The sequence below is a fragment of the Gambusia affinis genome, linkage group LG04 (assembly GCF_019740435.1).
Source record: "Gambusia affinis linkage group LG04, SWU_Gaff_1.0, whole genome shotgun sequence".
NCBI classification, from domain to species: domain Eukaryota; kingdom Metazoa; phylum Chordata; class Actinopteri; order Cyprinodontiformes; family Poeciliidae; genus Gambusia; species Gambusia affinis.
In genome coordinates this window covers 591347-614313 of record NC_057871.1, presented here as the reverse complement: position 1 = coordinate 614313, position 22967 = coordinate 591347, and the positions used below count along the sequence as shown (strand labels likewise).

The window sequence follows — 22967 nt, the reverse complement described above, 5'->3', positions numbered from 1 at the left end:
AATGAAGATTTTCTCATCACAAAGTGGAGCAGAACCAGAACCAGACACAGAACCAGGAAGATGAGTAAAACTCTTCATTGTGTAACTGACATCCTGTCTCACATGATGGGTCGACAACAGACGACCCGGTTCTACAGAACCGCCGCCTCCTCAGTGAATGGTTCTGAAGTCTGATGACTCAGAGTTCATATTGGGGTCAGAGGTCATATGAGGAGAGCCAGGATCAGAACCGGACAGCGAATCGGCGCCGGGGGACTTTCTACATGAAGCTGGAAAAGTTTTTTTTATTATGAATTAAGTTCAAGTAAATAAACATCCAGAGGAGGAAGGACGCTCTTCCTCCTCTTCATCACCTCCAGATGTTTGACGAAGAGCGTCGCGTTAAACAAGCAGATTAATCTCGTTATTTAATTTGTCCGTTTCAGCGCCGTTTATCCTCCGTCTCTGAACGCTTCACAAAACATCCAGCTGAGATGTCAGATTACTGCATGCTGGATGCTAAGCTGCTTAGCTCACTCTCCTCTTCCTCTTCCTCCTCTTCCTCCCGTCTTGACCTTTCGGCTCCTTGGTTGAACAGCGGCAGCTGCATGAAGTCCTGATGTTTAATGGATGAGCTTCTCAGACACAAAGAAACCAGCTGAACTGATTCAGCAGCGACACGTTAAAACACAAATGTTTGATGTGGGTTTTCTGGAAAAATACAGTTTCATTCATGCTGAGGGTTAAAGGTCAATGCTGAAGTTCTGGTTCCCTGGAGAAAAGAAACCACCAGCATCCATCCATCCTTCTGCTAATGTGCTATCAAAGCTAATTTTAAGCTTAGCGCACATGCTAACTTTGCTAACATTTAGCACAATTAGCGTTCCCAAAGCAAATTTTTCCAGATAAACTCTAATTTATTGGGTCTTTTATAAACTTTCAGTTGAGTAAAGTTGGAGTTTTGGTTGAAGTTGGTTAAGACAGCGGTTCTGTTTCCTAACCTGAACAGAACCGGACCCAGCAGACGGTTCTGGCTTGTTTCTGCTGCGTGAGTCCAAACACCTTCATGGTTTCCCTGATGAGAGGAACGAACACTGATCACATCTAAACTCACTTTCAACAAACGGGTCGGAAATTTACCAAAGTTTAGAATAATCCTGTCCAGTTCTGACCCGTCTTGAGCGGTCAGGATCCTCTGCTTTATTAATGCCATTTGAGCAACCTGTTCCCCTCCTGGCCTGTGGGGGCGCTGCACCAACAACCACTGAAGGAAACCACACAAAAACCTCTGAAGACACTGAGAGCAACTTCCTTCTTCACCAGATGGAAACAAGATGGAGGCGTCAGATTTTAGTGTTGGAGGATTTCTCTTTAGTCTTTGGCTGAAGACCAGGAGACATTTCTGCTGCTAGCGCTAGGCTAGCACGTTAGCTTTGGTTGGATTTACCCAGAATGCCCTGCTCTATGATCCATTTCCTGCTTTTGGAGCGGTCACCGGTCCGCTTGGAGTTTGGAGGACCAGAGTTAGCTTAGCATTCACACCTCACCAACCGGACCGGACTTTGACTAGGCAGACAGACTGGAGTCGGATTAAAGCGGACTGGGCTGGTGGGAACGATGCAGCGTGTTCTCAAACCCGCGCTTAAGTAACGAGAACATCAAAAAGTTTCCCACTCTGCTGAAATCTGACTGCAGTCAGGGTGGGAAACAAGATGGCCGCCAGACCGCCTGGAGCCTGAAGGAGCGGAGACTGGTGGGATGTCCTCAAACTGGACAGCTGGGCTGGGAACCAGTACTGCCAACACTGATCCATCCGACCAATCAGCTGAACGAGATGACAGTTCCTGAAAACTGGAAACCCTGAGAACCAGAACCGTTATCATCTCAGGACCCAGTGTGACTTTCCGCCCGGTAACTGATGATGCTTCCTGGTGATTCATGGAAAACCTGGTCTGGCATCTGGACCGGAACCGGATCTGAGAAGTCTGTCACAAATATTCCTATGTGCTTCTGCGATGAAACGATCTGATGAGGCCGACAGGAAGAGCCGAAGTGAAGAGGCTTCTGCATCTGGAGACCCTCGCCCCTCCCCCACCCGCTGCTGTTACATAACGCCCCCATCAGCACGCCACACTCTGCTCTCAGCAAAACAAGACCAGCTTCAGACCCGGGGTCTCCGTCCAGAAACTGATTTCAAACTGGAAAAAAAAAATTCAAATTTACTTTGTAGATTCAAGAGATTTTTTTTCAGTTTTTACTGTTTTTCTTTTGAACAAACTTTATGGCCCCAATGTAGCTCCATAGAGATCTCAGCTTTTCCCAGGTTTTGACTGTTTGCTGCTCGTTCCCCTCATGGATCTGCTGCTAGATTTTTGTCGTTGTTATGAAAACTTTCACCGGGTCGTTCTGGGTTCTGCTCGGCGTTTTGCTCCGGTTTTCACCGAACAGGAAGAAAATCCACTCTGATGTTTCTGCAGCTGATTTCAGATGGTTTCTGTGAACCGGAGCGATTCATCTGTGAACACTTTAATAACCGTCGTGTTTCATAGCTTCATGCTCCAGGAACTCTTGAGTGATTCTTCAGCCGGCGGCGGCGGACCGTCATCCCAACACCAAAAACCCATTTGGCTCCGTCCGGTCGCTAAACCGTTCCTCCAGGAAACACGGAGCAACGTCTGTTCTGCTCCCTGGATTTCCTTTCATGTTTGGAGGCCAGCGGAGCGAACGTTCAGAGTAAACACGCAGCGACCTCGTGGTGTTTAACCTGAAATATGCATGCTGGCGTCTTCTGCTCCAGCAAAGCATCTGCTCATTACGCGGCGCAGTCATCAGCTGCTGCTGCTCCAGGATGAGGTCAGGCGCCTGCGGGCCGCGCCGCTACCTCCAACACGGCCGATCCGCCTGCTGCACCCAGACATGCATAATGCATGACTGCATAACGCGGCGCAGGGGGGTCAGGCAGGAAGCAGGAAGCAGCTGCTTCCCTTCATATCTGTTAAACTACATTAATCAAAATGTTCGTCTCAGCAAATCTGAACAAAGTCTGTCTAACTTTTCACTGAACAAGAGCTGAGGCTCATTCTGGCCCACAGGCGTCACCAGAAAATGTTATGAGGGCAGCACAAAATTAGCATTCATGCCTCACCAACCGACCGGACTTTGACTAGACGCACACAGTGGAGTTGGATTAAATCAGACTGCAGCCTAAATTTCTGTAGTTTTCCAGTGAAAAAAGCTCCATAGATGTATTTCATTCTTTATTATTATTCTTACATTTGGGTTTCCTGTCCGGCCCGTTTGCGGTTCTGGTTCTGGTTCCTGTTAATCAGCTGCAGGAGGAAAGCAAACATCCTGAAATAAACCTGGATTCCCAGAGAAGCCTGGAGGATTTCTGGCGTAACATCCAGAGCCGGGTCGACTGGCGCCTGCAGCCAAATGTTCACTTACTGAGAGGAGACCGCCGAGCCTTCATCACTCCTCCTCCTCTTCCTCAGCCCGCCGCCGTACCACTTAGCGCAGCGGCAGCTTCTTCTGACCCGCATTACTATGGATGTCTGGAAAAAAGTTCAATATTTTGTGTTCCTTGTGTCAGGAAGTGAAACAGATCTATGATATAGATCTATCACACATAGAGTGGAACTGCTCAGCCTTTTTGTAGAAGTTTTGATGGTTCTGGAATGAAAACCCAGAATTCAGATCATCAGATCAATAAAAATGATCAATTGAACAGAAATGGCTGCAGATCCGATGAAACGATGACAAAGTCGATCATCGAACTGCAGCCTAGGGTGTCCTGGTGCCAAGTGCACATATGGACACCCTTATGCTTGAACATGGTGTTCGTTATGGACAATCCATGACAAGCACAGAAGTCCAACAACAGAACACCACTCGAGTTCAGATCGGGGGGCCGTTCCTCCCAACCACACCCCTCCAGGCCTCACTGTCGTTGCCCACGTGAGCGTTGAAGTCCCCCAGCAGAACAAGGGAGTCCCCAGGTGGAGCACTCTCCAGTACCCCCTCTAGGGACTCCAAAAAGGGTGGGTAACCTGAACTGTTGTTTGGCCCGTAAGCACAAATGACAGTCAGGACCCGTCCCCCCACCCGTAGGCGGAGGGAGGCTACCCTCTCGTTCACCGGGGTAAACCCCAACGTACAGGCGCCGAGATGGGGAGCAACAAGTATGCCCACTCCTGCCTGATGCCTCTCACCTTGGGCAACTCCAGAGTGGAAGTATGTCCAGCCCCTCTCAAGGAGACTGGTTCCAGAACCAGAGCCATGCGTCCAGGTGAGACCGACTATTTCTAGCCGGAACCTCTCAACTTCACACACACTAGCTCCACCTCCTTCCCCACCAGAGAGGTGACATTCCACGTCCCAAGAGCTTCTGCAACTGAGGATCGGACCGCCAGGGTCCCCTCCCTCCCGGACCGCCAGGGACCCGGCTCGGATCTGCGGCCGTATGTCTTGGACACTCGGGTGAAGAGAGGTGTGGAGCTGTCCACTGACCACTACCTGGTAGACCTGCCAGCCCAAACGTGTTGTGAGGGTCTGCTGGGAACATCTGGCAGAATCCCCTGTGAGACGGAGCTTTAACTCCCATCTCCAGCAGAACTTTGAACACGTCCTGGGAGAGGTGGGGGACATGGAGTCTGAGTGGACCGTGTTCCCTGCCTCCATTGTCGAGGCGGCTCATCTGAGCTGTGGCCGCAACGTTGTCGGGGGGGTCACACTCTTAATCCTCCCTGGCAAGGTCTATTCGGGGGTTCTGGAGAGGAGGGTCCATCGGATTGTTGAACCTCGGATTCAGGAAGAGCAGCGTGGTTCTGGTTCTGGTCGTGGAACACTGGACCAGCTCTACACCCTCAGCAGGTCCTGGAGGGTTCTGGGAGTTCGCCCAATCAGTCTACATGTGTTTTGTGGACTTGGAGAAGGCGTTTCACCGTGTCCATCGGGGAGCCCTGTGGGGGTTCTCCGGGAGTATGGGGTACCGGGCTCCTTGATACGGGCTGTCAGGTCCCTGTAGGACCGGTGTCAGAGTCTGGTCCACATTGCTGGCAGTAAGTCGGGCTCGTTTCCGGTGAGAGTTGGACTCCGCCAGGGCTGCCCTTTGTCACCGATTCTGTTCATTACTTTTATGGACAGAATCTCTGGACCAGCCAAGGTGTTGAGGGGATCCGTTTTGGTGGCCTTAGGATCAAATCTCTGCTTTTTGTAGATGATGTGGTTCTTTTGGCTTCATCAGGTCGTGATCTGCAGCTCTGGCTGGAGCGGTTCACAGCCGAGTGTGAAGCGGCTGGGATGGAGATCAGTGCCTCCAAATTCGAGGCCATGGTCTTGAGCCGGAAAAGGGTAGAGTGCCTTCTCCGGGTCAGGGGGGGTGTCCTGCCCCAAGTGGAGGAGTTCAAGTATCTCAGGATCTTGTTCACGAATGGGGGAAGAAGGGAGCGGGAGATCGACAGGCGGATTGGCGCAGCGTCTGCCGTCAAGCGGACGCTGTACGGGTCCGTCGTGGTGAAGAGAGAACTGAGCCAAAAAATAAAGCTCTCGATTTACAGGTCGATCTACGTTCCCACACTCATCTATGGTCATGAGCTTTGGGTCATGACTGAAAGAACGAGATCACGGATACAAGCGGCTGAAATGGGTTTTCTCCGTAGGGTGTCTGGGCTCTCCCTTAGAGAGAGAAGCTCAGTCATCCAGGAGAGACTCAGAGTAGAGCTGCTGCTCCTTCACATCGAGAGGGGCCAGTTGAGGAGCATCTGGTCAGGATGCCTCCTGGACGCCTCCCTGGTGAAGAGTTCATGTCCCACCAGGAGGAGGGGAAACCCAGGACACTCTGGAGGGACGATGTCTCTCTGCTGGCCTGGGAACGCCTTGGGATTCCTGGAGGAGCTGGAAGAAGAGACTGGAGAGGGAAGACTGGACCTCCATTCTGAAACTGCTACCCCACGACACGAACAGGATAAGAGGAAGAAGGAGATGGATGGATGAACAGAAATGATCATCGCTCTGCTCTCAGCTCTGGTCTGGGCTGAATTCCTGCATCAATAGAACCGGAACCGGAACCAGCAGATGACTTGATACAACCCAGAACATCACTGACTGGACCTCCATCCAGGTATTGGTTCTCTCTAGTCTCTAATCTCCAGATGAAATAAAAACTTTACTTTCATCTGAAAGCAGAATTCTGGACCGGTTCTGGTTCTGCTCGGCCGAAATGGCAGCCCAGGTTCTGGATCCAGCCTCAGTCCACTCCTGGAGAAGCTTGAATGGATTCTGCTTCATATTAAGGCTGCTGTTGTCACCATACTGAACTTTTTCCTTCCACTAAACTTTCTATAAATATGCTTATATTCTCAGGTTTTTTTCAGCCATGAACCTTTGAGTGTTCCTTTCTCTTTTAGTTTCATTTCTATTGAATTTTTTTTATATATAACTTTTCTCATTTACTGTCACATTTAATTTATTTAATGATAAAATGAATTTTTTACTAATAAAACAATAAGATTGCAAATAAAATTAAACGTTAAATAATAGTGATAAAGTTATTCAGTTATATTTATTCAGTGATAAATAAATATGAATTCATGCTACAGTTTGTAAAAACTGGAATTTGTTTTTATTCAGTATTTTTTGGATGAAATATTTGGTATCATTATTCCTGACCAAATTATTGATAATTTTGTCAGGATCTGTCTTCCATAGAGTGGAGCAATCAGAAGGTAAATTTCTGCCTTTTTCTTCATGATTCCAGATAAACAGTTAAATGCTTCCTGGAGCTTCATCAGGTTTATTATCAGGAATATTCCTGCATGTAATCCAGGTTAATCCAGATTTTCTGTGTTTCAGTGAACCGCAGGTCACACGTTTAACTCCGCTACACTGATAAAGGAACTTGTTGGTACCGGACCATTTGGATCCGCTCCGGGCTGATGAGACTCGCTCCGACAGCAAAAAGTTTTTAATATTTATCAGAACAAGCTTTTAATAAACTGATGCTGGAGAGAAACTGCAGCTGAAGGACGGTGTGGTAATGTGGCCTTGTTTTTCCTTTTTTGAGTTAATTTCATGTCTCTTATTTTTCTGTCTTGGATTGCTTGTTATATTTTGAAGTTATTTACTTTTCTTATTAGATTTAGTTTGGGTTAGATTCTTGGTTTGTTGTGTTGCATGTTGTTTTGATTTTGTTTTGCTTTTGAGGTGACATTACCACAGGTGTTCTTAATTAGCGAAGCGGCGTGCAGACCAGGACGCCGGTGATAAAGAGGTAGCTGTGCAGTTGAAGTGCAAACAAAAGCAGACGGAGCCGGACGGGTTCCAGGTGTAGGGGCCGGACGGGTTCCAGGTGTAGGAGCCGGACGGGTTCCAGGTGTAGGGGCCGGAGATGGAGGACTGGTTGCCGCGGAGGTTCATCCAACTGATCACCGTCGAGGAACAGACGACCGGGTGTTGGAGACCGAGTGGCCAGATTGTCGCAGAGATTCGCCGAGGCCGTGGAGGATCGGTCAGCTGGTGACGGGAAGGACTGAGGGCCGGAGAGGGCCGCGGCCCCCGGGGCCAGATAAGAGTCCATTCTTCCCTATACAGACCATTGACTCCGCCGCTCATTACTGCCCTACATCTTTATTTTCTTAAAGTGACTCATCTTTTTAAAATTAAACTATTGTAAATTTTATTGGTCTGTCTTCAAACTCTGTCCACAATCCCTGCAGTTATTTATTAAGTACACCAGTCGGGTGCCACAGAAGGTCCGGGTTCTGGACTCTGGGGCCCGGAACATCTGTAGTCGTTACATAAACATCATAAAAGCTCAACGCTGTTCGGCTCTGGCTGGTTTCTTTCATCAGAGATGCGAGGAAACGGAGTTAGAGACGCCAACACGTCGCTAATGTCCGGCCTGCTAACCGGATGTTACATCATGATGGGAGGAAGTGCTACCTACTGGCCGGCTAGCTGAGCTAACAGCATTAATATGTTTAGCATTACATAAGTTGTATTCATTCATTTACAAATGTCACAATTTCAGTTTTATTTTTAAGCTAAATACTTTGTTAGAAATCAAAATACTATCTATTTATTTAACGACTAAGTACTTAGTTCAAAGCTAACTATTTAATTGGCAAGCTAAATATCACGTTTGAAGCTAAAGTCAGTAAGCTTTAGTTGGAAGCTAACTACTTTGCTACCAAGCTATGTATTTAGTTTGAATCTAACATTTAGTTTGCAAACTAAATATTTAGTGAGAAGTTGAATATTTAATTAGCACGCTAATTTATTTAGCCCTAAGCTAGCTAAGCATTTAGTTATCTCTGATATTATATTTGGCAAAAATGTACAAATTAACTTGAAGAAGTGGACTATCACAATAAAAGCTGGGCATTGAGAACTTCTATAAAACTGCTGATGAGACTGTATTCAATGCTGATTCTAAAGCTATTTAGTTGTTGAACTAAGTGTTTATCTCCGGCATTTGGAGCCGTCTGCTCTGACCTGCGGCTTCCTCCAGGTTTCTCTCCTCCATTTGGCTCAGACACTGAGGAACACGGCGGCTGAGTAAAGATGGCGCCGAGTGGCTCAAACATGAAGCGTCTCTGAAAGCTGCTGCCGTGGAAGCCGTTCTGTCCTTCAGTCAGCAGGAGCTTCATGAGTTCATCCTCCGAGCCCTGAGATCCGCTTCTTCCTCTCCCCTCCGGCGTCGCTGTGCCTCCCGCCCGGAGCTACGAGTGTTTCTGGCTCGTCCCTGATCCGGACACGACACGAAGCCAAAGCGGCGTTAAGACGAGGCTGGAGGTTTCCAGAGACACGTAACGGAGGACGGACGTTAAACAAGTCGTCATGGAAACCGGCAACAACAGCTGTTCAAGCCACTAAGAGCTATCAGAGCTGGTGAACTTTAATCTGATTTGAACAGTTTGTATCTTTGCAGCTTTTGTTGAAATAAAACAAAAAGGGAAAAACAAAATGAGAGATTTGGGTTGTCAGAAAACGGTGTGGATTTGGATCCAGACTGTAATCCTGTTAGATCTGATCTCTGAATCCATCCATGACCCGTAAGCAGATTAACCCGAGAACTGAGCCGACTTCCTGTCACAGCCAAACAAAAACCAACAGAAAACCTTTTTCCTGCTGGAGGATAAAAATAAAGTCATTATGCAGGTTGACGGTCAAACCAGCAGAGATTCACTCAGAATGAGGAGGAGACTGAAGGAGCTGCGTTCAGGTTCAGGAGGAAACGTCATCATCAGCAACAGGAAGTGGAATAAACCAACATCACCACAATAATTAATATCCAAACTTTTACCTCTATTGGTTTGATTTTAATCATTTCATCAATTCTGCTAAATGCTGATATATATTATCCTGAAAGCTGATCAAATGTCAAATTTACCAATTTATAAATATAAACAGAAATTTATGCTGCAACAAAAATGATACATTAAAAGCTGTTGATGCTGAATTTCAGTTTTTAATCACAAGATCATTAAAATGAGCTGATTATTTTTATTCAGATGTTTTTGATGGAAATCATGAAATATAATCAATTTTATGGTTTCACCTTCATCATCACCACCTTCACCTTCATCATCATCATCATCTTCATCATCTTCATCATCACCACCATCATCTTCACCTTCATCATCTTCACCTTCATCATCATCATCTTCATCATCATCATCTTCATCATCACCTTCATCATCATCACCTTCGTCATCTTCATCATCACCTTCATCATCATCATCTTCATCGCCATCTTCATCATCGTCATCACCTTCATCTTCATCATCATCATCACCTTCATCATCATCACCTTCATCATCATCACCTTCATCATCATCACCTTCATCATCATCATCATCACCTTCATCATCATCATCACCTTCATCATCATCATCATCATCATCACCTTCATCATCATCATCACCTTCATCATCATCACCTTCATCATCATCACCTTCATCATCTTCATCATCACCTTCATCATCATCATCACCTTCATCATCATCATCATCATCACCTTCATCATCATCACCTTCATCATCTTCATCTCCATCTTCATCATCGTCATCACCTTCATCTTCATCATCACCTTCATCATCATCATCATCATCATCACCTTCATCATCATCACCTTCATCATCTTCATCGCCATCTTCATCATCGTCATCACCTTCATCATCATCATCATCTTCATCATCACCACCATCATCTTCACCTTCGTCATCTTCATCATCACCTTCATCATCATCATCTTCATCGCCATCTTCATCATCGTCATCACCTTCATCATCATCATCTTCATCATCATCATCTTCATCATCACCTTCATCATCATCACCTTCGTCATCTTCATCATCACCTTCATCATCATCATCTTCATCATCGTCATCACCTTCATCTTCATCATCATCATCACCTTCATCTTCATCATCATCATCACCTTCATCATCATCATCATCATCATCATCATCACCTCCATCATCATCACCTTCATCATCTTCATCGCCATCTTCATCATCATCATCACCTTCATCATCACCATCATCATCATCTTCATCACCACCACCATCATCATCACCTTCATCATCATCACCATCATCACCTTCATCATCATCATCACCACCATCATCATCACCTTCATCATCATCATCTTCATCATCACCTTCATCATCATCACCTTCATCATCATCACCATCATCACCTTCATCATCATCATCATCATCACCACCACCATCATCATCATCATCTTCATCATCATCACCATCATCATCACCTTCATCACCTTCATCATCATCATCACCATCACCATCATCACCTTCATCATCATCATCACCATCACCATCATCACCTTCATCATCATCATCATCACCATCATCACCTTCATCATCATCATCATCATCACCATTATCACCTTCATCATCATCATCATCATCATCTTGTGATCTGACTTTTTTTAAAAAATGTTTAATCTTTATTCATTTCATTCAATACAAAGAAAAAAAATTAATAAAAAAAAAAGAATCTCGGCTGGTTCTGATATTTTCGCGGTTCTGTGGCGGATGATGAATGAAGTAATGAACTTCCGCAGGTTAAGAGTAAAGAAATCTGAAGGAAACACGAACAGGTTCTGAACGTTACCATGGTGATCCAATAGCAATACGGAACTTTCTGATGACAAAACATGAGAAGATTTCCTTCTGAAACCAGAACCGGAACCAGAACCTCCAGGTCAGATTCTCTTCCACCTGAACATGCTGGACCAGCATTGGAGAACACCTGGAACAGAACCCCCCTGACCCCACCCGGGCCGCGGACCCCCAGCTGAACCCAGCGGCGGCGACTCTCCTCACCTGACCAGCAGCAGCAGCTTCCAGCCCACCAGCGCGCCCCCCGCCGCTTCCCGCCGCCTCATGGCTCGTCCTGCGCGCGCTCGCCGCCCTCAGCTGCCTCGCGCTTCAGGTGAGCTCAGGCGGCGCGCGGGTCGCAGCTCGCGGACATCCCGCCGAGACTCCCGGAAGTTAAGCGGCGGAGCTGCTTCCCGTCAGCAGAGAGGAGCGGAGATGAAGCTGAGGAAGAGGAGGAGGAGGAGGAGCGCCCAGATGTTCACTCTACTGGCCCCGCCCCCAGCTCTGGTTGGCTGAACCGACTGGCAGCTCAGCCAATCACAGCTCGGCCGGACTGCCTCGTCCAGCAGGCGTCAACATGTGGAATCTAATCAGCAACTTTCTACAAAGCGGAGGGTTCGGCCCATTTCTCACCAGTTAGAGTTAGTTTAGTCAGTAGTTTACTAACGAAATATTCAGTTCATATTTCAACACTTTGCTCCTGACTAAATCTAAATATTTACTTTGAAGCTAAAGATTTAGTTTGCCAACTTAGATTGTTGCTTGTAACTGTGATATTATTGATAAATGAATTTATATTATTGATAAATGAATTTACATTATTGATAAATGAATGGATAAAATGAGGATGATTTTGAAAAATGAACTGATTCTTTCTTCTTCTATGACAGATTACATAACCTGAGTTATTCAGACTGACCTCTTCGTTTCCTGTTCCAGGTGAAATTTGACACTTTCTTCAGCTTTTATTCATCTTATTCTGTTTTTACGGGTCGGTTTATTATTTCTACATCTCTATTCCTCTAAGTCGCCCCAGAAACGAACCATTTTCTCCCTGAACCAGCAGAACCTTCTCCTGTCTCTGACCCGGACAACCTGAGGAGAAACGTGTTCTGGTTCTGATGGTTTCAGGTTCTGGTTCTGGTTCTGGTTTCAGGTTCTGGTTCTGGTTTCAGGTTCTGGTTCTGATGGTTTCAGGTTCTGGTTCTGGTTTCAGGTTCTGGTTCTGATGGTTTCAGATACAGCTGCAGCCCGTGACCTAAGGTGACCTTTCATTTCTCCTCTCTCTGGTTTTTCCTGTTTGTTCTCCAGAAGTGGGGTCCAGTCTGGCGGTGCTGGTCAGACCCGTTGGGCCCCGGCGGATCATGTGACCTCCCTCAGAGGGAGCGCTGACCCCGGTTGGGGCCGTCCTGCTGCTGACAGCGACGTGTTTTCCCTCCCAGGCGCCGATCGGATCCTCCTTGGCCTGGAGGTACCCGTCGCCATGGTTACCCGTCGCCATGGTTACCCGTCGCCATGGTTACCCAGCTCCAATCAGGACGGCCGACGTTGAGGCCCGTCACAATAACAAACCTTACCAGACGATAAATCATCCCAGAAGTTATTATGATAGATTAAAATATTGTTGTTTTGAGATCATATGATGCTAATAATAAAGCAACACATTCAACAAACTTTACATTCTAATCAACATTTATCACCGGAAGACATTTAAAATAAATAAACAGAAACAATAAACAAAATAAATGATGAAGTTTCTGTAAACAAAATTATCTTTCAAAATAAAGTTCCAGTTGAGCCCAAAACACCAAACTGAAAACTTTTATCATCCAGTTTTTGGTAGAAAGGAAGAAATTATTGATCTCATTTTAATTTATTATGTGATTAATTGAGTTATTAATTTATTGATAAATGCAACAGGCCTAACTGACACAAAACCTTACCAAGTAATTTTGGTCTGATTTTCTGTCCAAATATGTTCAGAAAAAACACAAATTAGAAGAAACTTTTCAGCTGGAGTTTAATAATTCCTTAATGTTGATGAACAAGTTTTAGTTCCATCAGCAAATTATTTCACTCATTAAAAATGTCATGTTTGAAACTAAATATTTCACTAGCAAGCTAAATATTTAAATCAAAAGCTGAATTATAAATATCCAGTTCAAAACTAAATATTAAGTTTAAAGGATTGGAATTTAAATTTAGTCACCTTCCTAAAATAATGGCCTAAATATTAGGTTTTTTCCCATTTTGCCAAAAGATGATTATGTAAAAGAGAAGAAACGAGAAAAATCATTTTGGTACAAAATGCTGTTAGTTCTAGTAAATTTATCTGCCAATGAAACTGAAATGTTTTTATCAACATTAAAGAATAATTTACATAAAATAATGTCTTGCTGGAAAGTTGCTGTTTAGTTTTTCTCCTTTCAGGTGTGCTGATCTGTTTGCACTGGTTAAATGACTTGGTTGTATTTAGTGGGTTTTTTTTTTTTAGAATACTCTATTTTGGATTTTTTAGTATTAAGTGACAGAACAAAATTGGTTCACAATAAAGCATAATTCAAACAATGAGACAACCAAATGACAAGAAGGACTGGATGGAGTGGATAAGGTGGAGGAGGAGGGAAACCAATAAGGATGAAATAAAAATGCATATGAATCAGAAATAGGCTGAGAGACAGATGGTATCAGATTCACTCATAAATCCTGTCGAGTCCAATTCCATTACAATCAATCAGTCCAATGTGCTGGTAGATTTTCCATATACCTTAAAAATGGCTGCCATATTTTATAAAAGGTCTCACTTCTATTCTGCATCCAGTAGGTTATTTTTTCTAGGGTCACTCAGCTCTTGATCTCTCACAGCCATATTTTCATTGGAAGGGCATCTGACTTCCATTTTGTTGCAATACATGTCTTAGCAACTGCAAGAAGAACTTCTGTAAGTTTATTATCATAATTTATCTTTAGATTGGAGTTCGTAAAGTTCCCCAATAATCAAATTTCCGGGTCCATTGGAATCTGATAACGTTTTGCAAACTCTCTTCCAAAAGCGCTGCAGTTTAGAGCAAAGCCAGGTGGAGCATCTGAAACACAGAGGAGACATATTGAAGTTATATTTATGCAATTTTTGTGGGGTAACATATAATGAGATGATTTTACAGAATGGCTGACTGGCATGACACATTTCCTCAAGGGGAAACATGGACGGTAACTTCCAACTTCCTTTCTGATTAGTTCTTATGAAGTTGTGAAGTTGGAGGTGGCCAAGGAAATCTTTATTTGACAATTTAAACTTCTCTTTTAACTGCTGTAGTGACATAAATACTTCCTTTTTGTATTAGTGCTCCAATCAGCTAATTCCCTTCTCCCGCCAGGATCTAAAGTTACCAGACTGAAAAATTATTGGAAGCAGTCATTTCCCCATAACAGGGTCTTAGGAGAGTGTTTAGTGTTTTTGCAGTGTATCTGTTTCAGCGGTGATTCCAGGTGCGACCCCGATCCGCCGGTACCGCTGTCGAGTCGGATCTGGTTCAGCCGGTGACCTCGGTGACCTCGTGGCATCAGAGGCGGTTGGTGTGTTTGTAGGTGCAGCTCGCGTCGCCGCAGATCCTCCGTGGTCTTTTCAGTCTAAACCTGTCAGATCTTATCTTCCAGAGCCGCTAGCAAGGAGTTCCTCTGAGAGGCGATCATTTACAGCAACAACAAAACAGTCTGACCTGCAGGCAGAGCCGCAGACCCGGCTGCACTATTCAGAAGCTAGAAAGAAGCAGAAACCACGGCTGGATGCGAGTCAAGACGACGTCCTTCCTGGAATCGAGGGAAACGGAGGAGACGCTCGCTTCAGAGAAGATTCCTCCTCAGATGTGATCCTGGAGCTGCACAGCAACATGCTGCCCATTCATTGTTTCAGCTTCACAAATATCGATGCAAAAAGGGCAAATTCTGCATCATCTGTAGGAGAAGATGTTGACAGCAGCAGCTGAGGCCGGTCGATTCCTTGCTGTACCCCGTTTCTGCCACTAGATGTCCTCAGTTCCTCCTGTTCCTCGTTATCCCACCTGGACACTCCTCCCAGTCTGGATCTGGATTCCCATTAATCACTCCAGTTTCCTCCTGCAGGAATGTTGGACTTTGACCTTGTTGTTTAATGGAGGTCACTTGTAAAGATACACTGTAAAAAATGAACCATAATATTTAGGGATTCTTTTTTCAAATTCACATTTCCACCATGTTATTTATTCATTAATAAATTTCACACTTTCAAACTAAATGCTTAATTTTACAAGCTAAATACTTAGCTTTGAGCTAGCTAAATATTCATATTTTGTGGGCTGCGCAGTGGTGCAGTAGGTACAGCTGCTGCCTTGCAGCAAGAAGTTTCTGGGTTCGATTCTTTCTGCATGGAGTTTGCATGTTCTCCCTGTGCATGCTGGTTCTCCAGCTTCTTCACAGTCCAGAAATATGACTGTCAGGTTGATCAGTCTCTTTAAATTCTCCCTAGGTGTGTGTGCGCGTGTGTGCGTGTGTGTGTGTGTGTGTGTGTGTGTGTGTGTGTGTGTGTGTGTGTTTCAGCAGGTGAGGATCATATTTCTGGAATGCCTCATGGCCCAACCTTAATCCTGATCGGAGCAGGAAGCTCCTCAGACGTGTTTCTGCGACCTCCAGCAGCAGCGGTCTGGTCTGGTCCGGTCCGGTCCGGTCCGGTCCGGTTCCTGGTTCCTGCTCCATGGACTCTCACATCAAAACAGGGAAAGTTTACCTGAAGCCGCACAAACCCCACAAAGTGAGTCGATCTTTGCTTCTCTGCAGACGTCCAGCTGGTTTAGCTGTTAGCAGCTCAGTTTGTTCAGACCAGATCAGAATCTGAGGCTGGATCTGAAATCATGATATTCGCTGATTTTTCTGCTGCTTTTAACTCGGAGTTTCTGGAGCTCAGCAGCTTTGTTTGGCTTTTCTGAGAAGTTTAGAGGAAAGTTGAGGAATCCAACCAACAAGTTGAAACAGATCCTGGCAGAACATTCCTGCTGCGCTCCGACACCGAGGAACCGGAGGAATAAAGGTCCAAGTCCCAGCTGCTGTGTGTGTGTGTGAGTGTGTGTGTTTGTGTGCGTGAGTGTGTGTGTGTGTGTGTGTGTGTGTGCGTGTGTGTGTGTGTGTGTGTGTGTGTGTGTGCTCCTGACACAGATATGACCTGACCTGTGTTTACCTGCGTGTCTCTGAGACAGATCGTTCTGTCGGGAAGCGTTTTGTTTCGTTCTGTCGCGTTTCTCTTCCAGTTGAACATCAAGCTGAAACTTTTTCCACCTCCATCGCTGTGACCTTTGACACTTCTTCACTTCCTGTTTGTTTCAGAAATGGAAACCGGTCATGCTGTCCCTGTTCGCGCCCAGCAGCAGCAGCGTGGGCCGCCTGGAGATCGGGGACGGCGCAGGTAAGCTTCCTGTCAGGACGCGCTCCTCTGACTCCCTGTGGTTCAACAAGAGCCATCAAGGAGTCATTATCTTACCTGGACCAATCGGCAGAGAGCTCAGACGCTGCTCCAGAGCCCCATGAAGCGAAATAACCAGAAATCAGAGCAGAACGTTTCAACGTGACTCTGAAGTGTTTTTCAGCAGAGCAGCAGAAGACAAACGACTCAAACTTTGTTTATCAGATTCCTTCAGAGCTGAGGTTCTGTTAGCCATTGGTTCTGACCCGGTCGGTTCTGATTCTCATAAAGTTAGGCAGAGTTTACCATCCAGAAACCGTTTGCTCAATAACGCCAACTTGAGCCTCTAGAACTACGGTGGCCTGGAGGGACAAACACCAGAGAAAACCTGTGAGTTATAAAAGCCAGAGACAGGCGGGTGCTAGCACAACGCCAGAGCGGCATCTCAGACCGGCAGGTTAAAGGTCAAAGGTCAGGACAAGGAAACCGGGGTTCTGCCTGGTTCGGACCAGCAGGGTGACATTCTGCTGCAACGTGCCGCTGATCTGAAGTCAGATTTACTTCAGGACTTCAGCGAAGAACGGCTGAAGTTTCATTTCCTGCTCTACTTCCTGTTTTCCAGGAAGGAACTCTGGAACGTTTCGGATTCCAGGTTAAATCAGGATCTATGACTAATTTAAGGAGAAACGTTTGAAACTGAAAAGCAGACATGATGAAGGTCTGCTAAGAAACCCCACAGAGTGAGGAAGAGGAGCGTGATGAAGGTCTGACAACACGAGCGCTGGGAGATTGAAGAATCATGTCGTGTCACAAAGGATCACAGAGTCAGAGCTGAGAGGTGGAGGCAGCGTGGTGCTGCGGGGGGAAGATGGTGGCCGGGTTACGTAACGCTGAGAGCTCACGGGCTGCGAAGAGCGTTTAGCATCATGAAGCGGAAAGTAGGACAGAGAGGAAGAGGAGCAGAGAGGAAGAGGAGGAAGAGGAGGAAGAGGAGGAAGAGGAGCAGGTTTCTGAGCGATAGCCTCATGATGAAGGTCTGAGTTGGAGAAACTGCAGGAAGAAAAATTTAATCCGAAACATAACAAAATTGTTTAAAACCCAAAGAAAAAAAAAGTCAAAATGATATTTTCTGAAAAAGCTTTGTAATAATTAATGAGATCAGGTTTCATCAGAGCAGCAGCAGGATGGCGTCGCCCTCTAGTGGTCCAACTTGTCATTACATAATTTAATGTTTATGTTATCTCAGTTTTAGTCGATCTGTTTCAGGTTATAAATGTTTATCCTGTTGCTTTGCTGAACCTCGTATGAATCTCTGATCATGATGAGAATAATTTGTTGGGAATAACGTGGAGCTGCTGGCCAGGAGACGTATTAACCCTAACATTCATCAGTTCATTCACGCAGAGAAGAGGTAATCGTGCTAACAGTGAAGCTAATGGTACGTGTAGCCTTTTGCTAACATTTAGCAAACTTAGCTTCCCCTAAATTAATTTTCTGAATGAATTCTAAAGTGCTAATTTACTCAGCTGTAGTGTAGATTTAGTAAATACAAATTTAGTAAGTTTAGTAAAAGTCACCAGTTCTGCGTCTGTGCTGCAGGGGGCGCTGACCTGCGGAGGCCGCACCAGCTTCACGGGGAGAAGAAGGTGAAGGTGGTGCGCCTGTCGGAGCTGATCTCCGTCCTGAGGCTTCCTCCCAACGCCGAGGCCTGCCACCTGGTCGGTTCCCCGGCCCGGTCCGTCGGTTCCCACGGTTCTGGTCGGACCCTAATGGCTGCTCTCTGTCTGCAGGACAACATGTCGATGTTTTGTGTGGAGACTGAAGACAGGACCCTGGTGTTCGCCGCTCCCAAAGACGACTGCCTGGAGTGGGTGGACAAGCTGTGTCACAGCAGCTTCCAGGTACCAGAACCGCAGACCAGAACCAATAGAACCAACAGAACCAATAGAACCAGAGATCCAATAGAACCAACAGAATAGAACCGGCAGAACCAAAGTTCAGCTGCAGCTGTCTGACTGGTTTGTTAGTCGGACCCGTGAAGACGCTGCTGCCTGGTTGAGTTTCTCTGAACCTGGAAATGTTCTGCAGCTGCTAGAAGGCCCACTTTGGAACCGGCTTTATGTGGCTCTGGATGTTTGGGTCAGAGGTCAACCTGAGCTCTATTTTCCAGCTGGAAGAACTGAAGCTGACTCTAGATCTATAGCTCTAGATCATTGGTCTTTAGGCCAAAGATGATAATTCCAGTTTTGTTTCTGTTCAGCTGGAGAACGTTTTGGCTCATCCACACATTTATCTGTTCAATGGATGGGGTCAAAGGTCACCTGGTGGCATCGTAATGTAGAGCTGTGTATCATTTGTGTCGTCATGGTAACTGATCTTATTTCCTGTTATAACCTGTCCAACTGTCTTTATTGCATTTTACAACTTGACACACATCAATCATTAGTACACTGAAAACACAGTGGTTATAGATGGAGAGAAAAAGAAGTTCAAGCTGATTTCTCCCAGAACCCAGCCCACCCCAAACGCACCCCGCCCAGGTCCAAGCACAAGACAAACATTCCTGTTATAACCTGAGCTAGTGGGAGCACATAGATATTGAACTAGAGAGTCCTAGGATGGATCCTTGAGGAACCCCACAGGGGACCTCTGTCTGTTATCCAACCATCACTTCCTGGTTTGTTTTCCCAGTTTTATTTCCACTCAGGGGATTGTCTCTCCCTTTCATTTGATTTTTGGGAAAGTTTGAGAAAGTCCAAAATCTCTCTGCCTCTGTTTTACAGAGGGACAAAAGTTCTGGATCCATTCAGGTCCACATGGAGGAGAACCAGATTTATGCCTCAGCAGACGAAGGTAAACCCCCAGCATTGTATTCAATTATACATACAAAATTAAGTTTAAATGCTTCATTCAGGTTACAGCAGCTGGGGTTCTGTGGCGGCGCCGTGGAAAAGCACGTCGTGCCGGTGGTTGCAGGTTCGACTCCCGGCTGCATGTCGTCCTCCTCTTTCATTACACTGTTTCCTGTCAAACTACTTTCAAATAAAGGCCACTAGATACAACAAAACCTTAAAAAAAGAAAGAAAGCAGCTACTGACCACCAATTTAATTTTGATATTATTATTCATGTGTTCTACAAAGCCGCTGGACATTTTATGTGCATCGTATTTATTTTGTTTGTTTCTTGTTAAAGTTATTGGGGGGAAACGGAAAATAAATGATCTTCATCCATTTCAAAATAAGAGCATGAATTTAAACCTCCAACTAATTGAACAACTCTTTAACCAAAACTTCCACACAGACGCCAAACTTTATTCAACTGAAGGTTTACAAACCAGCCGAGTAAATTACACTTTAAAATTTATCTGAAAAAGTGTATTCAAGTGTGCTAAACGTTTTCAAAGTCGGAAAAAATGCTAAAGTTATTTTCACTTTTATCTCTTAGTGGATTAATGAAAGTACTGACTGTCAGAACTCAGAAATTTGTAAAAGAAATTAACTTTATTACAAAGTTTTTGTTCTTTTTGTTCATCAAAGAGACTCCACCTGCTAGGCCCCGCCCACTCCCTACATTTGGTTAACATGAACTTCCTCCTCTCTTTTCCAGCTCCTCAGTTCTGGGTGGTGGCTCAGAAGAACGACGCAGCGACGCGACGCGGCCTGCAGGGGTCGTACTGGCTGCAGTTGGAACAACAGTCGCTGCTGCTGAGAGACACAAAGAAGAAGACGAAGGTGATGGAGTGGCCCTACGAACTACTGAGGCGATACGGCCATGATAAGGTAGAGAGACGGTTCTGATGGTTGACCCGGGTTGGAGGTTGACCTGAGCTTGGGGCGTGACCCTGGTAGTGGGGGTTCACCGGTGTTCATCGCTCTGTTTTCATGCCAGGTGTCCTTCACCATTGAAGCAGGTCGGCGCTGTGAATCCGGTCCTGGTACCTTCAGCTTTGAGACTCAGCAGGCTGACAAGATCTTCAACCTGATCCAGAGCCAAGACACAGAGAAAGTGCTTGTCACCAACATTCAACCTCATTCTCCTCTACCCAAAGTCCCTGACCTGACCAACATGGCTGACATCCTGGAGAACAAGCTGAGGATGCAGGACCGGAGATCCCCGGTGTTTGACAATATGGCAAAGGGTCTGGATGATTCGGTTGGTCCGTCAGAAGGTTCTCCTGCTCCAATCACCTTGATGCCACTTCCATCGATTCCTACGCTGGACGGCACCTCCAGAGACAAAATCAAGAGCCAATCCGACGCCATATATGCTGATCCAAATGTCTGCCGCCCGTCTATTGTGGTACCCAAACTAGCCACCGCTCAGTACATCGACCCGGCGAAGGTCCTTCCTCTGAAGCCACTGTTCTCACTGGACCCTGACGCTGCTCTTCCCATCGCCTCAGACTCAAATCCCAAGATGAAAGCCGACGTTCCAGACTTAGTTTACTCAGAGGTTTACGACAAAATCAGCCCAGACAAGAACAAGGAACCCGTTCTACAGAAGGCAACAAAAACGTCAGAGGAACCCATTTACTCTGAGCCCGTCTCTAGAAAAGAGTCAGACTGCCAGCAGCCTGAACCCAAACCCGACCCGTTCGCACACCTCTATGCTCAAGTCTGCAAAGCTCCAACGTCAAGTAGGACCTCAGCGCCTGTCACCACGACAACAACGTCCTCAACCACGACGGGTTCTTCGACGTCCAGAGAGGAACCTCTGGACGATGTCATCTATGAGAACCTGGGCATCATTTAAATCACCAACATGAAACTCATTACACTTACTGTTGTCTTGGCTTCAAGTAAATAAACCAGATTTATTCTGCTGTGATATGAATACGTGACCATCTCACCAGTCAGGATTTGACCTGCACTGGATCATTTTGAACACATTCAATATTTTCATTCCACCAGCAGTTATTACTTTAGTTTATTCTGATTGCAGCCTTTTGCTTTGGCTTCGTGAACACAGGATCATTAGCTACGTTCCCAGTTAGCCGTGTTTCTGTCTACTGGTTTGGACTGAATCAGGCCACAAAGCATCATTTCAATAGTTGCTAACGCTACACAGAGCTGGAATTAGCACAGGTTGGAAGCTAGCATGGACCAGAGACGTTTCTCTCCACCTGAACGTTTGTCAGATCTCTTACTTAATTTGTTTCTGTTTCTTCTTTAGCGTATTAGCGGAGTGTAAACACTGCATGGTGAAACTGAGGAAATTATTTGGAATTTTGCCGTTTCATCAACTTTTATTCGAAGCTTCAAAATGTACATAAAAAACGATGGAAGCATGGCTGGTTTATGGTTCATTATTTCATGTTTCTTCATATTAAACAGACATGATCCAGATGGAGGTCCAAATCCATTTTGGCTCCCTAATTTCAAAATCTCATGTTCTTTTCTCAGACCTGAAAACTTTACCAGATTTGAGAAAAACAGAAGAAATGGAGAAACAGTTCAGTCTTGTTTCTGCTCTGACTGTGTTGTTCATTCAGCAAATAGCATCTTTTAAGAGTCTGTTTGCTCCAGCTAACAATTAACCCATTACTAAATTAGTTAGCAGTTATTTAAATAATCAACCGATCTGATTAATCATTTCAGGCCGAGTCTGTTTTGGTTGAAGCTGTTTCATTCATTAAGCTCTGTTAAAATATAGTAACAACATCCAGTAAATTAAAGAGGTTAAAGTTCATTTATTTGCATGAAAACACATTAAAGGTCAACTTTGTTCCACTTGCCACATTGTTGAAATGGGATGAATTACCTGTTAACTAAAAATGGCTGTTTTGCAGAGACTCATAACTACTTCAAAAAATGTTTATTTTTGTTGTATTTTTCACCATTTCTCAGCTGTGGGGTTGATGACGGGTTCTGGTCCAATCTGGACTCTACAGAGTAAACACAGGAAGGCTGACTTCACCCGACTTGTTTATCATCTTGTGTTTGACTGGTATCATTTTAGACAGCGCCACACTGTGTCACTACAGGGTGAAACTTTGTGCTGCAGGTTGGGGGGATGAAGCACCACAATGACAGGAAGGATTTTTCTTTTCTTTTCTAGTGCTAAGAATAAATCCAAAACTTTCATGTCAACGCCAGACAGTCTTATTCAATAAATGAGGACATACATCCTGATCAGATTAATAGCAGCTTTAGAAAAGAACCTTTTAGCAGCTATTAAACACACTACAGAATATAAACATGTTAAAACATACCTAATCTAATTCATCTACAGAAAGTCTTTCACTTGGTGATGGAACTGCTGACAGAGGAACTTCTCAGTCATATTCTAGTTTATGGAATCAGTCGGTATATTTGCTGAATGCTTGTCTACAGTTAAACACTTTCATAATCCAGTAATATTCTTTGTGAAGAATTATCACATAGTTTCCTTTTACTGTCTGATTTTATCAAGAGCTAAAAACATCAACAAC

At 45.1% G+C, this 22967-nt stretch overlaps 2 protein-coding genes across 3 annotated transcripts in view; one reads left to right on the top strand and one right to left on the bottom strand.

Annotated features, from left to right (window-relative positions):
- glra3 (glycine receptor, alpha 3) overlaps positions 1–11535 on the bottom strand; it is a 35547-nt gene extending 24012 nt beyond the window's left edge. The window contains exon 1 of one of the 2 annotated variants that reach the window (XM_044113024.1): positions 11331–11535. In XM_044113024.1, coding sequence (XP_043968959.1) covers positions 11331–11392 — 62 coding nt within the window. In that variant the 5' untranslated portion in view covers positions 11393–11535. Of the gene's footprint in view, positions 1–8472; positions 9203–11330 lie in introns of those variants that run through there. The other variant, XM_044113023.1, reaches the window with a different exon arrangement.
- Positions 11536–15721: 4186 nt separating this feature from the next.
- Positions 15722–21359, top strand: dok1a (docking protein 1a). The gene is made up of 7 exons (XM_044113022.1): positions 15722–15891; positions 16461–16539; positions 18136–18254; positions 18327–18437; positions 19320–19389; positions 20144–20316; positions 20426–21359. The coding sequence occupies exons 1-7, from the start codon at positions 15835–15837 to the stop codon at positions 21287–21289; spliced, it is 1473 nt and encodes a 490-aa protein (XP_043968957.1). The 5' UTR covers positions 15722–15834; the 3' UTR covers positions 21290–21359.
- Positions 21360–22967: the final 1608 nt, after the last annotated feature.